Source organism: Gossypium hirsutum, chromosome D10 (genome assembly GCF_007990345.1).
Source record: "Gossypium hirsutum isolate 1008001.06 chromosome D10, Gossypium_hirsutum_v2.1, whole genome shotgun sequence".
Taxonomy (NCBI): domain Eukaryota; kingdom Viridiplantae; phylum Streptophyta; class Magnoliopsida; order Malvales; family Malvaceae; genus Gossypium; species Gossypium hirsutum.
In genome coordinates, this window is record NC_053446.1 from 18,381,596 (window position 1) to 18,402,121 (window position 20,526).

A 20,526-nucleotide genomic window follows, 5' to 3' on the forward strand; every position below is an offset into this window, starting at 1 on the left:
CTCAATTAAAAAATAACTAAAATTTAATGGATTCACAACTTCTAGTGATTTAATTTAATTGGAGGTATAGAAATATTTATCGTAACCTAAAAAGGAGAGAGTAATGAAATTAAAAAAAAAAAAGAGCTATTTTTTCGAGGGTGGTAATTTTCTAAAAAAATAGGATTTTTTTATAAAGCGGACAAATTCTTTTATAAAAATATAATATATTATTTTTTAAAAAATATATTTTTCATGATAATGGTATTTAAGAAAAAAACTTTTCAAGAATGGATTTAAAAGAGTGATTTCTTTTATAGAAAATGGATAATTTTTTTATGTTTAAATTAAATTACATAATTACCTTTATATTTTACTATTATTTGACTCAGTTTTTAAGAGATGAATGTTTTTATAAAATTAATTATCAAATTAATATTACTTAACTCCTGACATCAAGCTTAATCAAATATTTATAATAAAGATATTAAAAATTTGTTTTTAGTATATAATATTTAGATGAATTTATGGATACTTAAATAGTTTATTGTTTAAAAAATTATTTAAACCTTGTAATTTCTTTTAAATAAAAAAGGAAGAAAAACCACTATCTAACTATAAAAACTTCTTAATTTTTTAGAATCTCACATCATTCCTGCACACATATCATGTTGAATAGGGAGCCACCCTTACACCAAATAATTATTAGGAGTCCAATGTGTCATAATTTAGTGTCTATTAAAGTTTTATTTACACAAAGCGTTACTTTTGATTGAATTGATATTTAATTAACTTGTAATATCAATTAACTCAAAGAAATACTAAAATATTATTTCATAAAAAAATAGTAAATATTACAACAAACGTAACCATTCTATTATTATAGAGTGTATAAACAAAATCTATAAGGTTGGGTTTTGGGCACTTGAAAAATTCTCTCTCTTTATAATTTGTATTTAGTGTTAACCTCTTCTCAATGAACCTAATCCCAACCGACTTTTCTCTCGCAAGATTTGAGGAAATTTTGGATGGGAAGAAGGGAGGAACAAATGGTTTTTAGACGCTCACGGGCGTCGACTTCCCCCATTTTTAATTCTCTTATTGGATTAACGGGTAAATAAATACTTAAGTTAAATTTAGGCTTAGTTTGGATGGACAGTGTGTTTACCTCTGGTGAGGTTAAAAATAGCGGTGACGGTGAGATTAGTTACTGTAGCGATAAGATTAGATACTGTAGCAATGAGATTAGAAACAATGGTGGAGTGTGTTTGGATTCAAACGCAGCTGTAGCAGCGATGTGAGAATAAAAAATGACTATTAAGGACATCAGATTAGAATTGATATATAATGAAGTTTTTAAATTATTTTACTTTTATAAAATTATTAAAATATGTAAATTTATAAATTAATTTAATAAAATATTAAAATGTATCTTCTAATATTTTATTATAAAATAATAAAAATAAGATTGGGAAAGAAATTAGTTTAACTTTCAAAGATAAAATGGTAAAATAATAAATAAAAGTATGAGTATTTTTGTCTATTAAAAATACCAACTGCCCCAGTGAATTTTAATTGCTACTGAAATCTCCAGCTGATTTTCAGCACATCAGCGTGGTGAAAATGCATTTTCACTGAATTGTCATGCTGAACCAAACAACATAACAGTGAGGTTGGTAGCAGTTATTTACCACAATTGCACCTCACTGGCATTAAAAGCCAAACCAAAGGAGGCCTTAATCTTTTAACTCCACACTTGTACTCTTCATATATTTTGCAGGATTTTTTTCTTAACATGCATGACACATATTAGCTTAATGATTTAATATTATCGTGAATTCAAGACTTATGAATGTCTAGGTAGTTAAAAAAACTGCATCCTCAAAAATAACATATATTGATAAATAATATAAATAAAAATAAATTTAGCCCGTAACATTTAGACCTTTTGTCAATTTGACCATTACTCTTTTTTTAAACTAAATTTAACTCTCAACTTTTTAAAATGTGTTAGGTTCAACTATCAAACTTTCAAAAGGAGTTGAAATGTTGCTTTTTAAAAGCATAATAACTTATTTGGCCTCTAACTTTACAAAAAAAAAAAGACATTTTAGGTCTTCATTTAATTTGTATTATTTGTTAAATCACTCCAATATGACTGGAAAAGTTAATGTCTGTTAACTTTGCTGACATGGCATACATGTAGAGACATCCATGTGTCAGTCCATGTATTTAATTTTAAAAAATAAAAAATGAAAATATTTTTATATTTATTAATTTTGTTATGATTTTTTAAAATTTTTTAAAAATAATTAATTGTTGATGTGGCATCCACGTGTATGTCACATTAGCAAAGTTTATATTAAAATTTTCATTCGTTTTTTAGTGATTTGACAAATAGTGCTAGTTTAAGAGGTAAAAGAGACAAAATTAAATGAATAACTAAAATAATTTTTTTGTGTAAAGTTGGAGGGCCAAATAAGTCTTTATGCATTTTTAACAGAAATACTAACTAAAGTGGTAAATTTTTAAACATGACAGTTTAAATGAAAATTCACGCATGATATATAACATAAATTGTGTCATATTAACATGAAGTATATGTGGATTGACATGCGTTAATAAATATTAATATTTAGTCAAATTTAACTTAAAAAGAATAAAGAATAAATTAAGAGCTCCTTTGGATGCCAACGCACTACAGTGCGTTGAATTTTTTCAACTTTATTATCAATCTCACTGCACTGGACTGGACTGTGGACAGCCTTTGGATGTGTTGGCTTCCAGCACAGTGAGGAGTTTCTACTGCACTGGACAGCTTTAAGCTGACTGGTGGTAAAAGCTCCAGTAAGGCAGTAGACATTTTTAGAAGACAATAATACCCTTACTTTAATTTATTAATTTACCATTTTATCCTTAGATGTTCAACTAATTTCTTTCCCAATCTTATTTGTTTTCAGATTTGGGAACAAAACAGCAGTTTCTCCCCTCGTTCCTGCTGGTTTCTCCCTTGTTCTTACTGGTTTGTCCCTCGTTTTTACTGGTTTCTCCCCTCTTTTTTGCTTTGTTCTTGGTTGTGGGAGCTTAGGATATTCTGTTTCTTCAATCAAACTAACAAGTTAGAGATATCTTGTGTTTTTTCCTTCTATTTTCTCATGCTCAACATTTACCCTTTTTCTCAATTAACAGGGGAAGTCTACATTTAGACAGTTGGTTAAAAAGTGTTGTTCTTCCTTCAAGGTGAGATGGTTTGCTGTTACTCACTGTTATTATTGTTGTTATTGTTATTGCTTTTCTTTTGAGTAGTCTGGTTCTGAATGATATACTGACCTTATCCCATAGGCAGCAACATTTTATCTTTTGATCTTTGGACCTATAATTTAGCATGCTTTACACACTATTTAGTAATATTATTACTAACTATAATTTAAAGTCATACACAATGAAATTACCTAAACATCTAAACTCAAAAACATTATAACTTAAAGCTTGTAGGGCAGAAACTGAATTTCCAAGGCTTTTAACACTTGCTTAAGCAAAGAAAAAACACAAACAAATGCATGTAATTATTCCCGATAACGATCAAATTATACAGTAGATTCAAAGTTAGAACAGAAAAAAAGTGAAAGGAACTCGAAAATAGTACCTCAAAGGAACTAGGATAGGAGTCAATTGGAGTCTCCCCTACTTCAATAGCATCAGTCCCCATTCAATTTATATATCCCTGACTATATATAAACAAAGAACACTAGTCAAGTAATTAAACAGATCAAAAACTGCAAACAAGCTATAAATGATAAAAATTGCAAACCAATCAATCTAGGAAGAAGGAGATTTAATTCATTCACCTGAAATCCAACTGTCTTCTCAAAGGTAGTAATCTTATGCACAAATCCAAAAGCTGAAAATACCTGCATTATGAAGTCCTTTAGAAAGATGAATGGAAAATAAATCAAGTAAAAGGACTCCAAAAAGTCATTACAACCTATAATTTCCACTAACAAATCGAGTTCATTGATATTTTGCTTTAGGTATAATTTCCACTAACATTCAAGAATCAGCACTTAGGGGCTAAACTTATTCCAAAAGCTATACATTCCAACAATCTCTTAGGACAAACATGATGATGTTCTAATAACCATAAGAAATTAGAAGAAAATGTGTTCATAGACCATAGTGCAGAAAACATCCACAAGAATTAACTGTAAAATGACAGCAATAATCTACAACATGCATCTCATATGAAAATATTAACGTTTAGACGGGTAATTGATCAAAGCTTCATGATATCAGGTGAATGTCAATGCCTAAATGTTTAACTTAGGTACTTCTTTTCCAGTCATAAGTGGACTAAAATTGCTAAGTGAATATGTGAACTCAAGTAACTAGTAACTTACAAAGTAAACTTTACTCAAAAGGGGTTGCCAGCTCTCGAATTGCTCTCTCAATTCTTCTTTAGAGAGACGCAATCCTTCAAATGCCTTACCAAGCACTTTATCAGAAGTAATTTCTGAATCAATAACTGCGCTAAGAATTGGCTTCAACAACTCTAGTATCTCTTCTGCTCTCTGGTAAAACTTCTGAACTGGTTCTGAGTTAATGTTCTCAAAAGAACACAAATTTAAAAATGAGGAAATGTTACCGAGAAGTGCTTTTAACAAAGAAATCTCCAAATGATCTGGGTAAAAAAAAAGTGAGAGAGATCACACGTAAGAAAGATTAGAAGGAAAAAAACTATAAGAATAATAATAAGCAAACAAAAGATGCAAGTATCTTTGTCGTGAAACAACAGGGAGAAAACATTGGGCCTAATTACTTTAGTTTAACAACATAGTTCCTTTCTCAGCATTCAATTTAACCTAAAGCAAAATATCAATGAACTAGAGCTTGGTATGAGGAAATTATTTTAAAAGAAAGAGGAAAAAAACAAAACAAGAAAAAAAACGAACCTTGGTATGAGGCCAAAGTTGACCAGGAGAGACATGCATTGTGCAACCTTCTTTACCCGATTCCCACTCCACAACAAAGCGAGCTAAGACACCTGATCCAAAGCAAAACCAGAAACTCAACAGTCAACAATCCTACTGCCTCAATTTGAAGAAGCAACCGTAAATGGGAATGGGAAATGGGAATGGGAAATGGGAGGAGGGCACGGTGGAATAGGGAAAATGGGAATGGGAAATGGGAGGAGGGCACAGTGGAAGGGGGAATCGATGGAAGAGGGGAGATGGGAATGGGGAAATTGCATTGTATTTGTGTATTTTAAAAATAAAAATATATATGTAATGTATTTTAAAAATAAAGAAATATATGTAGTGTATTTTAAAAATAAAAAAATATATGTAGTGTATTTTAAAAATAAAAATATATGTAGTGTATTTTAAAAATAAAAATATATATATAGTGTATTTTAAAAATAAAGAAATATATGTAGTGTATTTTAAAAATAAAAAAATATATGTAGTGTATTTTAAAAATAAAAAAATACATGTGGTGTATTTAAAAAATAAAAAAAATATGTAGTGTATTTTAAAAATAAAAAAATATATGTAGTGTATTTTAAAAATAAAAAATATATGTAGTGTATTTTAAAAATAAAAAAATATATATGTAGTGTATTTTAAAAATGAAAAAAATATATGTAGTGTATTTTAAAAATAAAAAAATATATGTAGTGTATTTTAAAAATAAAAAAATATATGTAGTGTATTTTAAAAATAAAAAATATATATGTAGTGTATTTTAAAAATAAAAAATATATGTAGTGTATTTTAAAATTAAAAAAATATATGTAGTGTATTTTAAAAATAAAAAAATATATGTAGTGTATTTTAAAAACAAATCGATTGCATAATCTTCTTGCTTAAAAAAAACAGCTTTTAAGTTTTTTTTCAATTACCGAACAAAAAATAGTGAAATATTTAGTTGTTTAAAGCTCTTCAAAGATAAGGCAAACAAGAAAACCAAAAACCCAACAAAAAAAACGAAAATGTCTTTATTCATTTTGAAAAGATAGTCATAATCAATTATCCTTTTTATATCATCGTTATTGTTTACCATGGACCTTTGAGAATTTTTTATTTAGTGTTCATCTTATGGCTTTCATCCATTCGCGATGTATTATTCTTATTTTTTATGAAAATATATTATTATATCTAATTATATATTTATGGTTTTATGTCGGTTGACATTTAAAATCAAAATAATAATAGACGGTAAAGACACGAAATTTTGTGGAGGGAGATAGTACCTTAGCAACAAAAGCTGTTTGGGATGATGAGTTGACGCTGATATTTTGTGAGCTTTGTGTGAATGAAGTCAATGCTGGTAATAGACCGACAACTCATCTAAACTCAAAAGGATGGGAAAATGTCGTTGCTCTTTTTTAAGCAAAAACACAAAAAAATTATGGAAAACCTCAATTGAAAAATAAGTGGGATACATTAAAAAAGGAATGGAGGTTATGGAGGGAATTGCTTAAGGAATCTACAGGTATTGAATGGTGTCCATCTAAAAAGACGGTCGATGCTACCGAAGAATGGTGGGCTGCAAAAATACAGGTTAGTGTTAACTTTATCATTATTTTAATGCATAAAGTTTATTGAAATTAATAATTTACAATTATAAAAATCTTAGTATGACATTTAACATTTAACACGTTATGTAGGAAAATCCTGATTTTAAAGGATTTAAGAAGAAAGGAATTGAACCACGATTGAATAAGTTAATGTGGCAAATGTTTGTTGGCATTGTAGCTACTGGAGAAAACGCATGGGCACCGTCGTCTGGTGTTCTTCCAAGTGGGGCTCCTATGGGAGATGATGCACCTAATGAGGGTTTTGGTGATTCAGATGAACATAGTAACGAGAATGAAGGTATTCCTCCTGATGAGGTACCATCAAACCCTTTTCATGAAATTCCTAATCGAAGAAAGCAGACACTTGGGGCTGTACACGGTAAAGGAAAAAAATCAAGTTCAAGTAGAAAATCATCAAGAAATACATTAACTACTCAGAGTGAGAAATTGTGTGAGAGTATGGCTAGTCCAAGGAAGTCAGTGAATGAAATTATTTTTCCCCACTCTCAATATACTATTTCAAATGCAATGAATGCTTTGCGTGCTTTGGGAGATGAAATTCCAAAAAAAGATAAATTGTACTATTTTGCCACCAAAATATTCCAAATACTGGTGAAACGAGAAGTGTTTTTGAACTTAGATCCAGATGATAGGGTTTGGTGGCTTCGATGTGAGTATGCTGAACAAAATCCAATTGTATCATTTTCGTCCTTGGTAGCAACATCCTCATTTCCCTTCCAACCATACCATCAACCACCTCCACCATAAGCTCATTAGAATTATTATTGTAATATAATTATACTACTTTTTTATATGTAAAACTAATGTATGATACTTTTTATGTTTGGTATTTTTATGCTATGCTTTTAATCAAGTTTCTGTGTTGTATAGAATGTCACGAAATGTTAATTTATTTTCATTTGATTACTTTTTCAGGTTATGGACGAATTTAACAATATGTATAATAGTTTTGATATGAATTATGATGCCTCTGAATTAAGTGAAGAAGCTCAACAAAGAATAGCCACAATTGTCACCCAAGTTGAGCATAACAATTATCATGAGGAGGAAGAATATGTGTTAAGCAGTGTATTGGTACACCATGAAACTTATTTCACTATGCAACCGCGTATGGATTCAAATTATACAGGTCAAATGTGGGTGGACGAAGTATTAAATGGGCACGATGATCGTAGCATGATTAGTTTTAGGATGCCAAAAAATATATTTCACAGATTGTTGCATGATTTGCAAACAAATTATGGCTTAAAGAATGGGAAAGTATCGGCGATGGAGAAGTTAGCATTATCATTGTACATTCTTGGAAATAGAGAATCAAATTCAAATGCAACAGAGCGATTTCAACGATCTGAGGAAACTGCTAGTCAAATTTTTACTGATATGTTGCATATATTTGCTCGAATGAGAATAGACACGATTAAACCCATTGAAGGTCAATTCGAGGAAGTACCGAACCATATTCGACATGATACTAGATATTGGCCTCACTTTAAGGTAAAATTTACTCAATCTTTATATTTTTAAAACATAAATTATTTCTAACTTTTATCTCATTACTTGTATTTATTTTAAAGGATTGTATTGGGGCCATAGATGGAACACACATAAAAGCATGCATTTCGCCTTCTTCTCAAATACCTTATATCGGACGGAAAGGTGAACCAGCTCAAAATATTATGGCAGTTTGTGACTTCAACATGTGCTTTATTTTTGCATTTCCTGGTTGGGAAGGAACAACACATGATAGTAGAATTTTTTTGCAAGCACTTAGAAAGCAAGAGTTGAAGTTTCCACACCTTCCACTAGGTTGAACTTTAATTTTTTAATTACTTTTTACATAAAAAATATTAAAATTTTTAATTTATTTTTAAACGTTATATTATGTTTTACTTTTTTGTAGAAAAATATTATCTTGTGGATTCAGGATATCCACAAATGACAGGTTTTCTAGGTCCATATAGGGGGAACGATATCATTTACCTGATTTTCGTCAAGGTAATCATCAAGCATCTGGAAAAAAAGAAATCTTTAATCATGCCCATTCTTCATTATGCTCTGTGATTGAACGAACATTTGGAGTGTGGAAAAAAATGGCCAATATTAAGAGATATTCCAAGTTATTCATTCGACAAGCATGTTTTAATAGTTATTGCAACAATGGTTTTGCATAATTACATTCAAAGACATGCTTGGTCAAATGATGAGGATTTTCGAGAATTTGAGAATATACTCGACATGCCAGTCTCTTCAGGCCAGTTTGACAGAGGTGAATCGAGTTCTTCTAACAGAGAAAGTGACCTTGAAATCACGATGTTAAGGGAAACCATTGCAACTAGTTTAATGAATCCATATTTGTAAAAACATTTTGTATCATAACCTAATTTCTAGTAATAATGAAACTTGTTATGTCTTATGTTACTATATTTTTTATTATTAAAAATCATCCGTTTAGATACTTCAAAATTTGATCCAAGTATAATGTTACTATTTGTGAAAATAATATTTATCATTGTTATAAAAATTATTTAACTATAAAAAAATTAAAAATAATTATCATATTATTTAATAAATAATTTAAATTAATTATATAATTCATTAAAATATTAGAAGATACATTTTAATATTTTATTAAATTAATTTATAAATTCACATATTTTAATAATTTTAAAAAAGTTAAATAATTTAAATAACTTCTATTATATATCAATTCTAATCTGATGTCCTTAATAATCATTTTTTATTCTCACATCACCGTTACAGTTGCGTTTGAATCCAAACACACACTCCACCATTGTTTCTAATCTCACCGCTACAGTATCCAATCTCACCGCTACAGTAACTAATCTCATTGCCACCGCTGTTTTTAACCTCATCGGAGGTAAACACACCGCCCATCCAAACTAACCCTAAGTAAACAATATTCCTAAACAATATTAAAATGTTTAATATAAAAGTGAAAAATAAAAAAATAAAATAGAAAATATTAGAATTTGGTATAGGAACATTAGAGCAAATATTTTTCTATTTTTTTATTCTAAAAAAAGGTTTTGGAAAATGGGAATAAATGATGGGTTTCAAATGACTGCAGTTTTATTTATTGCTTCTTAACTAACACACGATAATATTTGTTTGTATCAAGGTAGGGGCGTGAAAGGTTTAGGGAAGAAGTCGTAAATCGTCGCTTCCGTCTCGTGTAATGCCAGTTCCTATCCCCCAAGTCCCAACCTAACCTTGTGTCTCTGATCTCATCTTTGATTCAACCCCAAGTTCACCTTCATCCCCATGGCCTCCCCCAGTGACTGTCCAGATCAATCCCAACCAGACCCCATCGAAAACCCTAACCCTCCCCAGGAATCGCTCCCTGAAACCCTTCCATCCCAAGACAAGCTCGATGATCAAGAAGATCTACTCGAAGATGAACCCAACGCTGACTACCCGGATCTGTCTGTTCCTTCTTCTCCACCCAACACCGACCTCCATGTCACCACCCCCACTGGCTCTCGCCGTGGCGGGGGTCCTAAACGGAAGAAGGCCGCAACCAAGAGACGCGCTCAAGAGAAGAAGGCCCAGAAGAAGCTCGAGATGCTGACTGAAGTCTTCAACCCCATTCCCTTTCTCCCCAACAAAACCCTAGATTTTTCTTCGCACGAAAGCCTCCTCAAGCGACTTGGTTTGTGGGATTTTGTTCATTTGGATTTCGATGGAAACCTTCGAGCCGATCTGATCGCGCAGTTAATCGCTACGTACAACCCGCAATCGCGCGGTAGCTACGTTAATGGCTATCGCATTGGGGTCAACCGGGCCGACTTAGCCCGTGCTTTGAATTTATCTGTGAAGAAGGATAAGGATAAGGATAGCATCCTTGATATTGAAGAGTCAAAGGAATCGGTAGCCTTTCTTGAGGAATTTGTCTCAAATTGGGTGCTTTTGCACGAGGATACGTGGATGATGCCAGCGGAGGTGTTGAACTGGACTAAAATGATTAAAGAAGGCCATTTCGAGAAGATAGATTGGGCTGGTTTGATTTGGTTTATGGTGGAGAAAGAGCTCACGTCTGCCCCTAAATTAGGGAATTGTTACTATGCCTCGCACATGCAGTGTTTGATAAAATACCAGAAAGAAGAGTTGCTGCTGGAGAAACCAGAAAAGGATGCTTATGAGGCCAAGGAGGAAGAGGAAGAGCATAACGTTCCTGAGGATTTCAAGACGTCTGCTGATTTGGTTGATGAATCTCACGGGGGATCACAGTTGGAGGAGCATAATATTGAGTTGAGTCTTGGTGGGCAGGATAATTTGATGAATAAAGATGATGCTGAAAAGGAGGCTGCTGTGGGGGATGAGGATGCTATGGATTGTGAGGAAAGTAAGGGGGATGGACCTCAAGACGTACAGTGGAATTTGGATGGAGACAGCTATATGGATGTGGGTGGGGAGAATTTCTTAAGACCGTGTAATCTTGGTGATGTTGATATGGTGGAAGAAAGGAAACAAGAAAAAGGAGAGGAAGGAGAGATGGAAGAGGGAGGAGGAGGAAATGTAGAGGAACAAGAGGATCACGAGGAACAGGATGTACAAGATGAACAAGAGGAGCAGCATGAAGAAGGCTTTACTATTTCCCCAAAAGGTGACAATTTGGAGGCTGTGCACTCGGCAAATCTTCTTGAAGGAATGGAAACTGCCGATGTCCCTTTTACAACTGGCTTGCACATTCGCGATAACTCATCAGGGGAGTTCCTTGTCTCCAGGGTCGATGCTCGGACAGTTCCTGCTGTCTCATCATTTCTGAGTAATGGTAACAAGAGAGAGATTGGTCATGAGAATGATATATCTCATAATTCCTTGAATCTTAGCAATAAGAGGTTGAGAACTGATGAGCAATGGGATAAGTCATCTGATTTTGATACGTGCATGGAACAAATGCAGCATTGGATGGACAAAGCAAGAATGTTGTATGCTGCGAAAGACCAGGCTTGTGGAGATTCGAGTATGCACCAACAAGTGTTGCTCCATGAGTTGCAACGGAGGGATACCCTTATCGAGCATTTGCAGAAGGCCAAATTTGAAGAGCAGCAGAAGAGACAGATGGAGGTTTATAGGCTTGAGCGTGAGCTCTATTTGATGGAAAACCTTTTAGATGGATACAGAAAGGCTTTGAAGGAAACAAACAGAACTTTTGCTGAGTATAGAGCACGTTGTCCCCTGCCTGATGAACCACTTTACAAAGATGTCACTGGTTCTGGGGGCTTAGTTCTGAGCACCAGGGAAATAGAAAAGCTGCGTCTGAAACAAGAAGAAGAAGACAGGCTTAATAGACTGTTAATTGAGAATAAGATAAAGGATTTTGAAGCTGGGTGGATAAGGAAATTCGATGCACACAGGGATGCAGTTTCTCTTCTGAGTGACAAATTGACTAACGCAGAGAATGAAGTTAAACTTCTCAAAGAGCTTTGCAACCGAAAGGTTTCAGCAGGTACTCCAGAATGTGTTCCAAATGAATCTGGAATGTCTAGTCAGTAAGGTATGTCTAGTAAATTTTTATGTAGTGCAGAACTACTCTTATTTATATGTTAAACAGTATGCATCATGCGCGGCATCTACGAATGGAGGCTTTTGTTCTAGTTGGCTCACTATATGGCAGATTTGATTTGCAAAGTTAGTAGCAGCAGATAGTTTAGGTTCTCGAAATTTTGTGTTTCATATTAAGAGGTCCATACTTAATTCTGATTTACCTGTTTTACTTAAGGACTTCACTGGAAAATGCTGAGAACCGAAATGGATGCTTCAATCTATCTCTTCAGTGGATAAGTTAGATGAGGACTCCGCTGGATTATATGTCTTGTTATGAACTGGTTATTGTACTATAGCAAGTCTGTCAACAATGGGGATTTGGGCAGACATGGTTTGAAAGGTTTCTTTTTCGATTAGTCGGTTTCTAATAAATATGATTCAATTTTAGTCTTCTATTTGGGGGGGGGGGGGGACTTAGTCTAGCAGAAATTTGAGTTGATCGAGGAAACTACTGAAACCAAAGTTGAAATATATATAAATTGAAATCCGATGAAATGAGACAAAAATTGTGCTTAAAAATACTTTGTACCTGAGCAGAGATTTAAACCCAAAGCTTGATTTAATGTTATAGGGATACATGGGGTTCACTTGATGAGTATAGATGTTTATTCACTAAATCTCATGCACGAGACTGGTTGAAGTATGTGCAGAAAATCCTGTTCAAGCCTGGTCCGTTTTATTAACACCCTACTCAAGTCTAAAATAAATTGCTTAAATTTAGACATTGAAGGATCCATCCTTCTTTAAATGGGGATACATCTTTCTTCAGAAATTTACATAGTATCCATCCCATTGATTCTCTTTAAAGATTTGTTGTATTGGATTGTCGTGGGTCTAAGAAAAAAAAACTTAGTTTTAATTCCTGGTTTAAATTCCAGGACTATGAATGCTCTTGTATTTAAGAGAAGATTACATTTTAATAAAAAAATAGATAAATTAGTCCTTATATGTAAAAAAAAAGTGGAAATTGACCCAGGTTAAAATTTTTATCTATATCAGCTGTTAAGTGATGATTTGTTTTTTTTTTTTGTAGGTGATGTGGAATTAAAGGATGGGTAGGATTAGTTAAAAGTATCATGGAGGCCCAGTATTAGAAGTAGGGTTGCTTTTTATCCCCTCTACTAAAAAAAGAGGTAAATTAATCTTTATAGGTTAGATTAAAGAGCAAAATGGTTTTTTTGTTAAAAGATTCATTAATTTCTAATGTTAAGTGATGACATGGATGGTGGAGCAATCAGAAAACATAAGATGTGCCACTTATATCTTATGCTGATATGGTGTTTTGTTATGTCAATAAATATTTAAAAAAATTTAAAAATCTCCCAAAAAATAATTATTTTAAAAATCACGTTCAAAATTATAGAAAATTATTAAAATATTATTAAAAATTATAAAAATATATTGGAATTATTAAAACCGTCCATAATGAACTTAGACAAAATAATTAAACAAAATTATAGAAAATTATTTAAGAATTATAATAAATTATAAATTATTAAACTTTTAAAATTTAATTAAAAATTATTATGCAATGTTACTATTATATGTGTATTTAATTATAAAAAATAATAATAAAATAGTACTCATCAACTTGATTAACTAAAAATATTAACTTAATTAAGAATATATATACATATGTATATATAAATTCTTTAAACATGTTAGGTGTATATATAATTTTTACATTTTAAAATAATTTTCTATATATTTTTAGATTTTTATAATTATTCAAAAAATCATTTGTCCAGGTTTATCCTAAATGTGATTTTTTTTAAATAATTATAATTTTTTAGGTTTTTTTAATTTTTGAGTTTTGTTATGTCAGCATGAGGTACACGTGACATGTTACATGTTAGTGTCTGATTGGTCTTTCAGCCACCAGTGCTTAACAATAGAAATGGATGAATCTTTAATAGGACTACTTTGTTATTTAATTTAACGTATAGGGACTAACTTGCCCATTTGTTTGACTAGAGGGGGCAAAATTGCAATCCAACTTCTAATACAAGGGTTTACATGGTACTTTTACCTAATCCTACCTATCATTTGTTTCTAAGTCACTTGTATAATTATTTTAAAAAAAAGTTAAGTCATCACTTAACGACACATAGATGGATCTTATAACAGAAGTATCAATTTGCACTTTTTTTCTAATGTATAGGGGTTAATTTACCCATTTGTTTAATAGAGGGGACAAAATTTATATAAACTAATTATTAACTTGTTGTAATTATTTAAATATAAAATAAAAATATGAGAAAATACGAATTGTGAACTTTAATATCTCCTCGTATTGTTTCACAATGATATATTATTTTGTTTAATTACACAGCGATATTCTATCTTAATATTATGGCTAAATTAGCTTTAAAAACAACCATTTTTTAACAAATATTTAAGTGAATAGGTCAATTTTTGAAATATTTACTGGAATAGGCTGATTTTGGAGGACTCGTTTTCACTCTTTTTTTCCTCGATAGGGTTTAGGGTTTTTAAGGGCCTTAAGATTTGTTTAGGGTTTTGTTTGTTTAAGGTTTTATTTGAGGGTTTTAGGGTAGTAAATGTATTTTAGGGTTTGTTAAGGTTTTTAAAGGTTTAGGATTTATTTTTGGGTTGTAGGCTTTAAGGTTGGAAATAGTGGGAGGTCGATTTATTTGTGTTTGTGTCTAAGGTAGACATTGGAAATAATGGGAGGCCAATTTATTTGTGTTTGTGTTTGTAGGTTTTAGAGTTGCAATACGATAAGCATTTAATGCAATGCTTCCGTCTCGACACGACAGATGAAATGTGGATCTCGGAGCGCAACTGCATCATCGTGAACTCAAATACACTTTAAAATTAGCACACTCTTTCCCTTAAATAGAAAAATCTATCCGTCGAAAAAGTAAAAAACTTGAAAGTAAAATATAAACAATGGTGTAGAGAAGATTTTAGGGGCGAGGGGAGGTGGCCGAGAAAGTTGATGGAGTAAGGGGAGCAAACCCCCTTTATATAGGCAACCGGGTGGGTAACGAGTGAAAAAGAAAACAACATTGTGCCTGGGTTAATCTGAAAATATCTCGAGATTCTTAGGATATCTGAAAAATGAGGACTGAGATTCTCGAGTTCTGGAAACTTTTTAAGGGGTTGAAAATAGGAGATGGAAAACATGCTGCCCAGGCACATCAGTTGAAAACTAGTCCAACAAGGCGTGCTTTTAGTGTATCTTTTTGACACATCACTAAAAGCGCACACCTAACGGGGCGTTTTCTCTATCATTTTTAGCCCCTTAAAAGGTTTCTAAAACCTGGGAATCCTAATCCTCATTTTTTAGGTATCTTAAGAATCTCGAGGTATTATTTTCAAACATCCCAAGCTACATCTGTTGTTTTTATCTTTAAAACGCTTCTAACAACACGCATTTTTAAAAAAATCTCTCAGAATTATAATGTCTAAATTGTTCTACTGATGTCAAGTTATATTTGATATTTGGGATAGTATTTTCTATAATGCAAGTGGACATTCTACTAGAGATGTTCTAAACAGGTTATTTGGTTGAAAATGAGTGGACAACTTAATGTTGTTGTTTATTACAACGATGAAATTCGTGACACTGAGATCGGGGTCATTTTTTATCAGCCTAAGCTACGCAATTGGCTTTCAACCCGAACATTCAATTTTCGGAGCTCCGATCAAGAATTAGGCGAAAAGTGGGCAATCCTAGCTGCAGAATATCGTCGTTGAAGTATAGATATTTAGTGTTAGAGGACCCTATGAAATATGAAATATTTAATGTTAGAGGCCCAATGGCGATCAATGTGATGGTCCAAACACATCATGCTACTAGATCACCTATACTTCAGTATATGTCAAGTTTGTCAAAGTCGATGAAAGTGGTCAAAGGTCGATAGCTGTTCTGGTTCATGTCAAAATGGAACAGGAATCTGGAAGTCCAACTACACGTTTGTCTGGTAGGTTCTCAGCTTTGTTAGAAAGATCCCATTATGAAATCTCTTAATCACCAATGGGAAAACTTTCATCAGTTTCAGCCAAAGATTTCAACTTTGGCACACAGTCCATCCACTAGTCAAGGTTTGTCGGTAATTGAAACTTCGACACCTTGGCACGACATTCTGTTAGTGCTTTTGATTTCAACTTCCAAACGCCAATGTTCTATGCTAGAAACATTTATACGAGTATGTCATCATGTTACACCGGTTGACAACCCGTAAGTGATTTTAGTTGTAGCGAAAGGTATACAAGGCGGGATGATGTACTCTCTACAACTTGCATCGGTGAAGGGACATCTAACATTGGAAATGCAGCTACGGTTGACACCGAATTAATCTTAACTTGTTACGAGTGAGAAAGTATAAGGGTAGTCCACTCGGTAACGTAAAAATGGTAGCCGGAACCATGCCCGTGACTGTAGAAGGAGTACGCAACCATCAATTTTTATTTTTTGTGGTTGCGTCGTCTGACACATTTCTCGGTACAATATTGCCAACACGGCTGATTCCAACTGGGTCGACCCACTTCTTTCAAGTCGACGAGTTGTAATAGCCACCTTAAATGCACGTTTGGGTGTGTCGTTCTCTTTCAAGGGGGCTCGAACTCTCGTGGAGAGAATCAAAATTTTCTTGCAATTGTTTCATCTCTATCAAGCTACCGAAAAACCTGTCTGACACCTTGCCTAATAGTAGCTCGAAAATGCTGATCCAATCGCCAACGACCACTAATCCCGTAACAATTGGCCTATCCACTGGTAAATCAAGCTTTAATTGAACGTCCTCGAGTGTGATTGTACACTCACTGCATGGAATGTGTGTTGTCTTAGGCTTCCATCTTTCGACCAACGTGCTAATAAGTGTGGGGTCCAATTTATACCCGTGAGCATATGGGACACATGCAAAAATCTCACATCTTCCAAATAGGGTTCAATCATAGGCAATGGCTTCAAAGATAGATTGTATATATATGTCTCCAAAATTCGATCTTTGGCCCGATTCTAATTTTTTTTAATCCTTTTAACAACTTAATAATGAATTTAAATAAAATTATAAAAATTAAAAATATGTTTTTACCATTTGTAATTGGAACGTGGAAATGTGGTTGTCATCCAAAACAATAAGAGTATTTGACATTATTAAAATGAATAAAAATCGAAACACAGAATTAAATCAAGACGAACTTGAGAGAATTTTAATTAAAATTTTAGAACTAAAATCTTGAGAGACTTGAGAGAATTGATAGAATTGGATTTGAATGAAAAAAAATGCGGAAAATGATTGGGTTTATATACAAATAAAACTAGTTGTTTTATGGTCGTTGGGAATTCGATTGTTGGAGAATTTGACCGTTAGGGGATATTATCGTTGGGGAAAAACGCAACTAGCTGGGCAAGTTTTTACCCTCTCTCTCTAAAATTGGCCTATTCTCTCAAATTTTATTAAAATAGGCTTTTTTTTTGGATAATTTAGCCTAATATTACATATGCATATATAAAAGTGTAAATATAACTATGTAGTATATAATAATATATAAAGTTTATAGTAAATATAAGGTTAAAATATGTCGTAAGTTCTTGTACTTTTTGAAAATTTAAAATGTAGTCATTGTACTTTTATTTTCAAGAATTTAGTCTTTTTATTTTTTCAAACTTTAAAATTTAAGTTCAATTATTAACACTGTTAATATCTTTTGTTAAACTTACATTGCTATTAAGTGAGGTTTTTTTTATTATTTCAAAAGGTCACGCCAATAAATTTAACAAAAACACTTAACCGTTGAACTTGATTTTAGAAATTTGAAAAGTAAAGAGACTAAATTTTTTAAAATAAAAATACATGAATTAAATTTCAAAATTTCTAAAAGTAATATTATTATGCTTAACACTATACATCATATAATAGAACAGAAAAAAAATGCATTTTAAAAAAAATTAACCATAGCTTTTAAATTTCCAATCTATGAATTTTTATTTATTAATTTGATAGTAAAGAGACGAAACAAGCATCTAAAACATGATGACTGGCGGAGCCTTTTGCAAAATAATTAAACTTGGATGAGTTGTTACTGCTAACTTAGCAAGGCCGTCATTGAAATCCCTACTCACCTGTAGCTCCCGAACAAAGTGGCTGGATGATACACAAAAATGAAGCCACCCCTATCAATAAATCATGTATTGAAGTTAAATAGTAGATTAGTACGTATTATTTATTTGTTGAAATAAAGTTTTATTGCGTAATCTACTAATATAAGGTATTAAAATTAAAGTTATCCCATGCAGTGAGAAACAAGAATTAGGATTTTGATGGCTTCAATTTTAACACAACTTAGCAATGGAATTTTTTTGAGTGTAGTGGGGTGGTTGACGTTGGAAAAATTGAGTATGTAAGAGAATATTTCTTTCATTCTTTATGCAATTGAAATAGGTAATAATAGGTAAAAATTAAAAATAATAAGAACACACAAAATTTTGTTGACGTGAAAAATCCAAATGGGAAAAATCATAGGACTCTAGTCGAGTGCAAACTTGCCTTCTACTACTATATGAGTAGGATTACATTCAATATCTTATTTGTTGAGAAATGTGCCCATATTATAGTAAACATGTAATTGTTTTCTATTTATTTGAACGATAAATAAATAAATAAATAAATAAAGTTAATTTCACATTTCACTATTATGCCTTTTGTATTTTCTGTCTTTTATATTTTGCATGTATAGCGAGTTTGTGACAAGCAAATATAGCTCATTGATTGTCTAAAGTTCAAACTGAAGATAAGTGGCGTTGTAAAGAACATTTACATTGCAAGAAAGACAACTTACTTCAGTAGATAATCTAAATCAGCCCGTAATTTCGTAAAGAATCAAAGTGAGCATTTGATTCAAATACTGAGACGAATTATTATGTCGTCTACAATTCCAATCGAGGTGATGGTTAGTCTTGGCTATCAGAGCAGTTGACTCCACGAGTAGAGACATAGATGTATTCATTGGTAGAATGATACATTGGACTGTACCCAAGATGAATTAATTCTGAATCCGTTTGTGAACTAATTCACTTGCAATGTTCATGGTGTGATCTACCTGAATCCCGAGTTAGTCACTGACCATGCATATACAACTCATGTGCTTTAATATAAGTGGAGGTTTATACTCTAAAGATGATCGAGCCTATAGCCGGTATGTTGGGTACATGACTTGTGTATGGCATGACTATACTAGAACAGTGGAATTCATAACTTAATTAAAGAGTTAATGATATCCTCTCATTGACATTGTGTGGATTGATAAATATGGAACGTGGTCACGGGTTGCTCGTTCTCGAACGAGCAATTTATAACAGTCATTTGTTGACAGTGATCATATTAATCATTAAGAAGACACAATTGTGACAATGAGATAAAATAAGATTGTATTGAGTGAACGGATTTAACTCAAAGGAATCAATGATATCATATGAGAGTAACACACACATGACGAGGTTATTGGACAAAGTAGTTAGATGAACTGTTTTCGTAAAGAGTATACATTAAAGAGTTTTCAATCATGCTACTTCTTGTGGACTAACTCCATGATTAAGTAATTACGAATTATCGGAACGATGCTTCTGGACATAATTGCAATCACTATAGCCTAATTGTATATGTCCGATTGGTCCCTCCATTAGCTCAATAAAAGCTCGATCGGATTGCATTTGAATCAGAAGAATATTCTACGACTTTGGGAATAATTTATTCGATGTAGAATTAAATTAGGTGGTCATGAAAATTGTTCAACTAAAAGATTTGATTAAAGAATTTTCTTGAAAAATTAATTTTTTAAAATCTAAGTGATTTTTGAAAAAATTAATTTTGATCAAGTAAAATTAAATTAATCAAATCAATTAATATTAATAATATATTTTTGGAAGTTAATTTTCAAGTTAGACAATTAGTCCAATGGGTAATTTAACTTGAAAAGTGGACCTGATATCGTAAATTGGGTGTGGGAGCCCAAAACAGAGACCAAGACCCAAAAACTGGTTGAATCAGGCCAGGCATGTGAAACGGGGCTAATGGTGTAACCAGTAGCTAGACCAGATTTATCGGGTCGTCATTGACCTGAATCGAACCGACCGCAGTTGAACCGGCCGCAGTCGAACCGGCTTGGGGTACTGTAAGGGTGTCGCACTTGCATCACCGGAGATGGAGATGCCGGTGGCCACGACGATGGCGTCCCGGTGGCCGGTAGCGGTTGGTCGTCGGTGGTTAAGCAGTGAAAGAGTTACGCTCCTATTGGAACTTTACTAGGGAATTTGATTTCAGATTAATTATTCCAAAAATAATATTATTTTAATAGTTTAATATTAAATTAAATTTAATATTTATCTTACTAGTATTTTATTAATTTAATAT

The 20,526-nt window shown here is 32.4% G+C and overlaps 1 protein-coding gene and 1 long non-coding RNA gene across 5 annotated transcripts; one reads left to right on the forward strand and one right to left on the reverse strand.

Annotated features, from left to right (window-relative positions):
- Positions 1–3,440: 3,440 nt before the first annotated feature.
- Positions 3,441–5,318, reverse strand: LOC107914783 (uncharacterized). The gene is made up of 4 exons (XR_001689011.2): positions 4,929–5,318; positions 4,377–4,657; positions 3,828–3,890; positions 3,441–3,707 (listed from the first exon to the last, which is right to left on the reverse strand). It is a non-coding gene; the product is annotated as an uncharacterized lncRNA (long non-coding RNA).
- Positions 5,319–9,675: 4,357 nt separating this feature from the next.
- LOC107914500 (uncharacterized) lies at positions 9,676–15,649 on the forward strand. Of its 4 annotated transcripts, none has more exons than XM_041102154.1 (2): positions 9,676–12,095; positions 14,868–15,649. In XM_041102154.1, the coding sequence occupies exon 1, from the start codon at positions 9,860–9,862 to the stop codon at positions 12,092–12,094; it is 2,235 nt and encodes a 744-aa protein (XP_040958088.1). In that variant the 5' UTR covers positions 9,676–9,859; the 3' UTR covers position 12,095; positions 14,868–15,649. The 4 variants fall into 4 exon arrangements, with proteins under 4 accessions (XP_040958088.1, XP_040958087.1, XP_016698921.1 ...); XM_041102153.1 differs by lacking the exon at positions 14,868–15,649 and adding an exon at positions 14,231–14,248; XM_016843432.2 differs by lacking the exon at positions 14,868–15,649 and adding an exon at positions 13,179–13,412.
- The last annotated feature ends 4,877 nt before the right edge of the window (positions 15,650–20,526 follow it).

Bases quoted from the DNA above. Each gene is read 5' to 3' on its own strand.
- LOC107914500 (XM_041102154.1), top strand. From the start codon at position 9,860: ATGGCCTCCCCCAGTGACTGTCCAGATCAATCCCAACCAGACCCCATC.